Genomic DNA, 8,761 nt, shown 5'->3' with positions numbered 1-8,761 from the left:
GCTTTTGTTATGTCTTCAACATCCTATTCCGTATTAAATTCTTATTGTACTACGTAACCAAAGATGATGGAAAATACTCTCTTCATTTTTTTAAGTGTTACATGCACTCGTGTTTTTTCAAGTATTTTACTTTTTTTCTCACTCACATTATTACTTTTCAATAAACTATTAATCTCACTATTTTTCTTTTGCAATTTTTTAATACTCTATTTAACTCCTAAAACTATGTACCAGTCAAAGTGTACCACTTAAAAATCATGAAGGGAATAATAATGTTGATAATATTTGTTTTGTAGAAAATACAATAGTAAAAAAATTAATCATTAATTTTAAAAATCATTTTTTTTTACTAAAATACGAAGTATCTTTTAATAAATCTTACATTTCTTTAATTCTCTAAATCAAAAAACCCAGTTTATTTAATTTATCTCAATTTAGACATATTGGTCTTTGTAACACGATTATATATTAGTCACAACATTGATTTCTTCTAAGTTGAAACTTGTACTGGATATTAAGAAGCCACCTTCAATCTAGTTTCAATCAAGGAAAAGGAACAGAGGATAATATTATTATTATAAAGGAAATAGCTCACAATTTTTATAAAGCAAAAAAAAAAAAAGCAATTACATAGAAGTTGGGCTTAAATAAGGCTTACTACAGTTTAGAGTGGAATTTCATCCGTGAAACTCTCCTTGGTTTTAATTTTCCTTCATCAATGATTAATATCATCGTGCATTGCATCACCACTCCACAAATTTCAGTTCCTTAGAATGGTAACACTGGCTGAGTGGCTTAGGAAACTTGCTGCATAATCAACCAGGCCATCTTACACTAGTAGTAGTAGTAGTAGTAAAATGTGCTGCTTTGTTATAAGATGTAAAAGGTTTGACATTACTCTGAAACTCACTTCGTACTAAACATCCTCTTGAATCGATCCAATGCCGCCCTTGGCATGGAAGCTTCATGACTAGCTCTTCGATGACTTTGATTTGGAATTCCTCACGTCTAAATTAATTAACATACAAGTCAAGTAAGATAATTGTGTTACTAATTTCATTTCTAAATAGCGTATAATGAGTTATATTTAAGGAACATGACTCATATTCAAGGAACATCATCACAACATAAAATCTCCCAATTCATCTACTTGAGTGCAAATTGTCACATCCGGTAACATATATTGATATATATCATGCAATAAAAACAATAAAACTAGTTGATATATTTTCCCTCCCTTTTATTCCATGGCAATTTTTGGTCTAATCTCAATTCCTTCAACAACCAAACCACCTTTCCAATTCCCACCCTTGATATCCAACACTTGCATCTCCACTTCTTGATCATCATTTCTGCCAGTTGAAAATTCCCCGATCTTGATCTCGTGCCATCCATCTGATCTTTGCTTCGGAAGCTTTGCTTGATTATCAATCTCTCTTTTAGTCGTCGTCAGCTGAGTCCTTGACACAGGAAACCTGAACTGGTTGAAACGCCTAGGTACAATTTGGTACCTCTCCTGGGACTCCCAATAGAATTTGTCAGTTTCGCGTCTGCCTTCAGCAGTCGAAAGTGTCGCCTCAGCCGGGGAGTAAAACCCGTAGGCTTCGCTCTGCATCTTGTAGACAAGGTAAGCAGCATAATCTGTGTTTGGAGATAACAAGGATGTTTTTATATTCCCTTTGATTTCAAGCCAGCAGACAGTAACAAGCTCTGCTACTTGAGAAAATCTGTATACATTTTACAGGAAACAAAATTAAGAAACCTCTAGCTAAGCTACTGATGACAAAGATAACAAATCTGAATTCCATAAACGTACCTCGGTGTAGGCTCAGAATGCCATGTCCAATATCTTGGTGTATCAGCCCAAACAATGCTCAGATTCGATGCAGGTATAATGTAACTCTTTTTGCCCATTGATTTTTCCAGTGAAAAACTCTGTTAACGAATAAAATTTGATAGCTACATTAGATACTTTTTTGACAACAGCTACATTAGATACTTGACACATAAATATTTCATTAAATTAGGAGAAGGAACATGCATCCGAGGGGCTAGGACCCCTAGCCCTGGCCTCAGACCTAGAAGTCGGAGAGCTGATCAACTAGCCAAATGCTCTAGCCTCCTATATCAAACTCAACTATTGTTTGTACGTTACAAGTTACTTACCACAAGTTGCGACACATTACATGTTACTTACAACAAGTAGCGACACATATGATCTCAATGCTTTTGGAGTTTGCAATCAACAAGTACGAATTAAAGAAAGTTATGTAGCTAGCAAAAAAAACATATCATAAATCTTTAGAAAAAGTACAATTCAAAGGCTTGATTATATATGAACCAAAGATTTCAAATGATTACAGCCAATTACCTACTAATCTCTCACATAACTAAAAAAATCTCCAGAATAAACTACCATTTCACATCTTGATATATTGGAGACCGTGCAAAATCACAAGTTTTACAAGTTTATAAGCATAAGTAAGGATGTGTTCGAGACAGGATACTATGAAAAAACAAATGATACTGATGATTATACGAGTAACAAAATATTGAATGACTATAAAAAATAATTAAAAAAAAAATATCTTTTCTCATGCAAAATAAATCATTAAAAAAAACAAGAAAATTAGCCCAAAAATTGGAAAATAAATAAATATATAAATAAATCAATCAAATCAAAATTAAATACCAGAGCACCGTCATCGATGAGGAAGGAATTATCAGCGAGATGCATGAAAAGGTTTTTTTTTTTTTTTTTTTTTTTTTTTTTTTGGAGAGAAAGATCCCAATTAACTAGAAAGGGAGAAAAAAACTTAAGTTAGACCTGTAAAAAGAGGATTTTCGTCTTCTGAAGCTTACACTTTTTAAAAAAAAAAATATTGAGATAACCTCATCATAAGGGCAAATAACGTACATATGAAATGTGTGAAGTGTGAGTGTGATTGTGTGTATGTTTTTTTGGGTAACCTTTGCAATTTTGATGAAGTAAACTTATTCTATTTTTAATTAAGTTATTTTTTATGATTAAAATTAATTTTACTAAACTAATTTTATTATTTTTGTTAAAGTTAAATTATTATTTTAACGTGCTGAATATTATTTTAAGGGTCTTAGTTTAACTTTTTATACATTCACATACTCCATTTTAAATGGTAAAATAATTTCGTTTAAGAAAAAAAATATATATAATGATATTAGAGCAACTCCAATGATTGTAGTTAGGGACTTGCTTGTAATATTAAATAATCTCTAGCTATTAACTTGACCATTGGAGCTAAAAAATGCAATTAGGTTAATCTGCCAAGCTAATTTGCTTGGGGAAAAACTTGCTAAAATAAAACAAATTAGAATAAAATTTTAAAACATAAATTAATTAAGGAGGTGTGCTTTATTTAAATAGTAAGCTAATAGCTAGCCATTGGAGCTCAAATGATAATTAGCTTAAAAGCTTATGTGGCATTGGAGTTGCTCTTCTTGTTGAATCGTCTTAATGTATAGTTTACATATATCATATCTTTTTTAGTAATTTTTCGCATTGATAATTAAAGATTTATTACCATTGTTTCAAATCATACTTTGTTTTATGTACTATTCAGATATACTGTATATATTTTTTTATTTATATTATATTTATTAATAATTAAAGATTTTGTTAAAATAAAGAATTTATTTTAAAACATAAAAAAAAATAGTTAGAGTGTTTCATTGACATATCCGCAATCAAAATGGGATATTTTTAAAAAAAATAAAATAAAATAAAGGAGTATATAATATGCATGACTTGCCACGTACGTAGAACAAGTGTTGCTATTGCTAACGTTCAGTATTAGGTGTAGTGATGTTACAATTCCCCCATATTTGAGAAAATCGTATCGACTTAAGAGTCAGAGGATTGTAGCTGTTAAAGAAGCATGAGGTGTCCAACCTCCAACTCGTTCTCTTTCCCGTCTAATTTCCTTAGTCACTCACATAGTAACATGTCATTATGCCCTACGCCCCCTACAACAATATGGAGCAATTAACCCGGCTATCCAACACTACTATCGCAACACTAAGCTTGACACATAATAATTTAATAAAAAGAGAATGTTTTATGTAGAACTGGACTCATTGTGAGTCCAATATATCATACATTTATAATTTAAAATTTGATATTAATATTCTAATAACCACCGTGAATCCAAGATTATTAATGTCAGATATGTTGGACTCACCATGAGTCCGACTCACCCAATTTTTTTCGAAGAATCTCCATAGAGTGGTGAGCTCATTACAACGATTCAAGAGGATATTATTGGAATTGTGTTCTCTAGAAATATTAAACCATTTGTTTGCATATCACTTTACTACTTTAACAACTAATTTAGCTATTGCCTAGAAATTTCCATTTCCAAGGGAAATATCTTCCAACAAACAAACACTTAGAATTTAGCTATGTTGACAAATAGTGCATAACAAGTTAACAAATACTTCCTCCGTTCCAATAATATTGCAACAAAGAAACTTTTGCACTATTTATCACTCTTATTTGACTATATAATAAGATTTATACATTAAGCAAAATATAGTCATGTGGGATCTTGTCAGATTCGTTTCATAAAATACTTTTACAATATCAACTTTTATAATTTTTACTCTTATACAATTATAGATATTAACATATAAAATGTGTTTTGAAATGCGTAATTTCATCCTTATTGTACTCGTAATATTATTGGAACAGAGGAAGTAGAAGCTTCATATATGACTAGCTCTTTGATGAATTTAAGAAAATGCTATATTTGGAATTTATAGTGTCAAATTTAACCTAGTCAAATATAGTTAATCGTGTTTGATTACAAATATTTGAATAAGAAGTATAACGGCTCAACGAGTTATATTAAGAGAGCATGACTTGAGAATTCCGAACAAAGGGGGGAGCAAAATTAAGCTACTCATTTAAAGGTTCTTTTAAAAATGGTGGTTATCATTGTATCATATCCAAAGGCCTTATTGAAGTTGGCTAGGTGATAAGTGATACTGATTTACATGGATTCTTCATTGTAATACAAAAAAAGTACATGAAACATAAATTATGAATCCTGTTCCTTTAGCATTATCGCCTGTATGATAGCATAGCAACCTTGCTAACTGGTAGCTCGACTCAAGCTCTGAGGATCGGAAAATGAACCATAAATTAATTATGAATTATGTTCCTTTAGCATTATCGCTAGTATGATAGCATAGCAACCTTGTTAATTAGTAGCTCGACTCTAGCTCTGAGGCTGCTCCGGCGCAACAAACCATCGAAAATGAACATTCATCACAACAATCAAAACACAAAATCTCCCAACTGATCGACATGAGTGCAAATTGTCACATTCGGTAACGTACGAAGTACTACGTATATCATAAGGTGAAATCGTACAAATTATATCTTCCATTACAGAGTACTACAACAAATAGCTTCACCATTCTTTGAAAACAGTTCTTATTCTGATCTAAAACAAGCAGTAAAAAGATGGTACGGCTGCTGAAGAAGTGAAGAACGATAAAACCGTCCAACAAATCTGTCATTGATCAAGAAATTTAGCAAGCTAATAAGAAATAAACGAATAGACTTAATTAAAAACAATAACTAGTGAGTAGTTGATTGTAACTCTCCTCCTTTCTTTATTCCATGGCAATTTTTGGTCTAATCTCAATTCCTTCAACAACCAAACCACCTTTCCAATTCCCACCTTTGACATCCAACACTTCCATCTCCACTTCTTCATTATCATCTCTGCCAGTTGAGAATTCCCCGATTTTGATCTCGTGCCATCCATCTGATCTTTGCTTTGGAAGCTTTGCTTGATCAACCTCTCCCTGAGTCGTCGACTGAGTCCTTGACATAGGAGCCCTGAACTGGTTGAAAATACCAACACGCCTGGGTACAATTTGGTACCTCTCCTGGGACTCCCAATAAAACTTCTCAGTTACGGGTTTGCCTTCAGCAGTCAAAAGTGTAACCTCAGCCGGGGAGTAGAACCCGTAGGCATCTCTCTCCATCCTGAAGACAAGGTAAGCAACATAATCTGTGTTTGGAGATAATAGGGATGTCTCTATTTTCCCTTTAATTTCAAGCCAGCAGACAGTAACAAGCTCTGCTACTTCAGAAAACCTGCATACATTTTACAGGAAACAAAATCCATAAATCGGCCTCTAGCTAAGCTACTGCTCAACTCCTTAACTGAGAAAGATAACATATCTGAATACCATAAACGTACCTCGACTTAGGATCAGAATGCCATGTCCAATATCTTGGTGTATCAGCCCAAACAATGCTCAGATTCTTCGCAGATATAATGTAACTCTTTTTGCCGGTTGATTTCTCTATTGAAAAGCTCTGTTAACATAAAGTTTAATAACTACATTAGACACAGAAATACATAAATATCTCATCCGCTAATCAACTAACCAACTACTCTAGCCTCCTATCTCAGACTCAACTATTTGATTGAATCCATCAAATTGTTCGCTTTAACAAGTCGCACCACATCATCACAAAATCCACACTAACAACTATTCACTGTAATTTTTTTATTTTTTTTTTTTTGTTCTTTAACCCTATCATGTTACATTGTTACCAAGTCCAACCATTAACCCAGAAAAAGAATTGATAAACAAAAGCAACAAAAGGCGGTACTCATCACTATCATATTAAAGTATTACACCAATACACTATCAAATTACAAAATATACAAACAAAAAGAAATAAAAGTTAGCATCTTTTTTAAAGACAACTTCTTTTTCTTTTATTTTCTCTCAATGCTTTTTGGAGTTTGCTATCAACAAGTACGAATTAAAGAAGTTATATAACCAGCAAAAAAGCATATCATAAACAGTAGTGAAAAGTTCAACTCAAAAGGCTAATTAGCAACCAAATGTTTCATTTGATTACATGACTAAGAAATCTCCTTCGAGCAGGGATACATTGGAGACCGTTTGGACAATTAATTAATTATAACCAATGGTATGTTTAGACACCGTCAAAACTCAATTAATATGGATAAATTATAAAAACACGAATATATTCATATAAACCCAGAAAATAAAAATAAAAATAATTACCAAAGCACCGTCATCGATGAGAAGGGGATTATCAGCGAGATGCATGAATAACTGTTTTTTGGAGAGAGAAAGAGCACCGTCGGATCTCGAAAGAATGAGACGGTAATCGGACGGCAGGAAATTCTCCCAAACAGCATCAGAATCAGAAGCAGACTTGAAGATTCTAGAAATGGAAGAGAAACGACACGCATCACGAGGACTAGTGTAGGAAACAACGGCAGCGATGCAACCTTCAGGTAAGACGTAGAAATCTAGGCCGTAAAAGATTTCACCTCCTTCAACCATTTTCAATTCTCTTTCTTCTTCCATGAATAATTTTGATTTTATTTATTAGCTAAATATGGAATGGGATGAAATGAGTTTGTTTGGTGTTTTGGGGTTGAGAGGGTGACACGTTTTTATAGGCGGTGGAGAGATAGAGAAGCTTAGGGGTTAAGTCTGTGATGTTAGTATTATTTAAATTTATCTACTTTTTCAAATGTTTAGAAGGGGATCTGATTCAAAGGTTGTAAAAAGGGATTAGATTCACATTTGTTCTAGTGTAGGAACTAGGAACCTCACTAAGGCTAGGTTCCATTTCTCCGCAAATAAGGTGGTTTTGGCCTAGATGTGATCAACATCGGTCCGGTTCGATTCGATAAGAAAATAGGGCGGATTTGGGCAAATTACAAAACACATCTATTTATAATCTTTACTTAGGCCCTATTCACTTCACATTAAAAAAATAATATTCAGTAAAAATAATTTCAATTCAGCAAAAATAAGTTCAGTTCTTTTAAAATAAGTTCAGTTCAATTCAGTAAAAATAAGTTCATTAAGAAAAAATAATAATAATAATAATAATAATAATAATAATAATAATAATGTTTAAGTCTTTATGCATTCCAAAACTTGCAAATTTAAGTAAGAAAATGAAATGTTTCATTTCCAAAATAATAAATTAAAGCTAAACTAATTAATGCACATTATATAAGCAATAAAATAGTCTTTTCATCTCCTAAACTTAAAATATAACTTAAATCAATATGTCATTTCATATATACCCCACGATATGCATAATGTATATATACCTTATTAAACTCTAAAACAACATCGACACATACAACACAAATATGCAACACATTTCAAGAAAAATAACCTAAGTAACAACTCGTGCATCGAACGGGTCAAAAGCTAGTTTTTAGTTAAAAACCCGAATCCGGTCCAAAAAAATCCAAAAAACCCGCTTTGGTCCGACAAGCCCGTTACTTTTTTTACGGAGTTGGGCACATATAATGTTAGACCCGACCCAATTTTTTAACACCTCTATTTTGGCCCTATTTGGTAATATGTAGCTAATACTTATTGTAATTGATATAACTAGTTTTATTAATTGATTTGACTAGTTAGTTTTGTAAAAATGTTTGGTAAATAGTTGTTATTTATTATTTGTTCCAATGTATATATATATGTAATATTATTTTCGTTTCTTAATAATCACAATAGTTTGACTTTGGCATTATTCATATGATTACTTTGACTATACATTTTATCAATATACAAGAAACATATGATGCCATGTAAAATAACTTTTTTTTTTTTTTGACAAGACCATGTAAAATATTCTTGGATTAAGCTTCGTATAATTTCATTATATTAACCTTTTATACTTCTCATTAATATATAA

The 8,761-nt window shown here is 32.0% G+C and overlaps 2 protein-coding genes across 2 annotated transcripts; both read right to left on the bottom strand.

Moving 5' to 3' along the window:
• Positions 1-917: 917 nt before the first annotated feature.
• Positions 918-3,141, bottom strand: LOC110736042 (F-box protein PP2-B15-like). Its single transcript, XM_021916197.1, has 3 exons — positions 2,693-3,141; positions 1,817-1,935; positions 918-1,727 (listed from the first exon to the last, which is right to left on the bottom strand). Exons 1-3 carry the CDS (start codon positions 2,735-2,737, stop codon positions 1,241-1,243), a joined length of 651 nt encoding a protein of 216 aa, XP_021771889.1. The 5' UTR covers positions 2,738-3,141; the 3' UTR covers positions 918-1,240.
• A 2,222-nt stretch (positions 3,142-5,363) lies between these two features.
• On the bottom strand, positions 5,364-7,546 carry LOC110736762 (putative F-box protein PP2-B12). The gene is made up of 3 exons (XM_021917064.1): positions 7,096-7,546; positions 6,252-6,370; positions 5,364-6,145 (listed from the first exon to the last, which is right to left on the bottom strand). The coding sequence occupies exons 1-3, from the start codon at positions 7,402-7,404 to the stop codon at positions 5,656-5,658; spliced, it is 918 nt and encodes a 305-aa protein (XP_021772756.1). The 5' UTR covers positions 7,405-7,546; the 3' UTR covers positions 5,364-5,655.
• Between the last annotated feature and the right edge of the window lie 1,215 nt (positions 7,547-8,761).

The sequence above is a fragment of the Chenopodium quinoa genome, unplaced genomic scaffold (assembly GCF_001683475.1).
Source record: "Chenopodium quinoa cultivar QQ74 unplaced genomic scaffold, ASM168347v1, whole genome shotgun sequence".
Taxonomy (NCBI): domain Eukaryota; kingdom Viridiplantae; phylum Streptophyta; class Magnoliopsida; order Caryophyllales; family Amaranthaceae; genus Chenopodium; species Chenopodium quinoa.
Note: the sequence above shows the minus strand (reverse complement) of the source record. Positions and strands in the feature narration are given on the sequence as shown.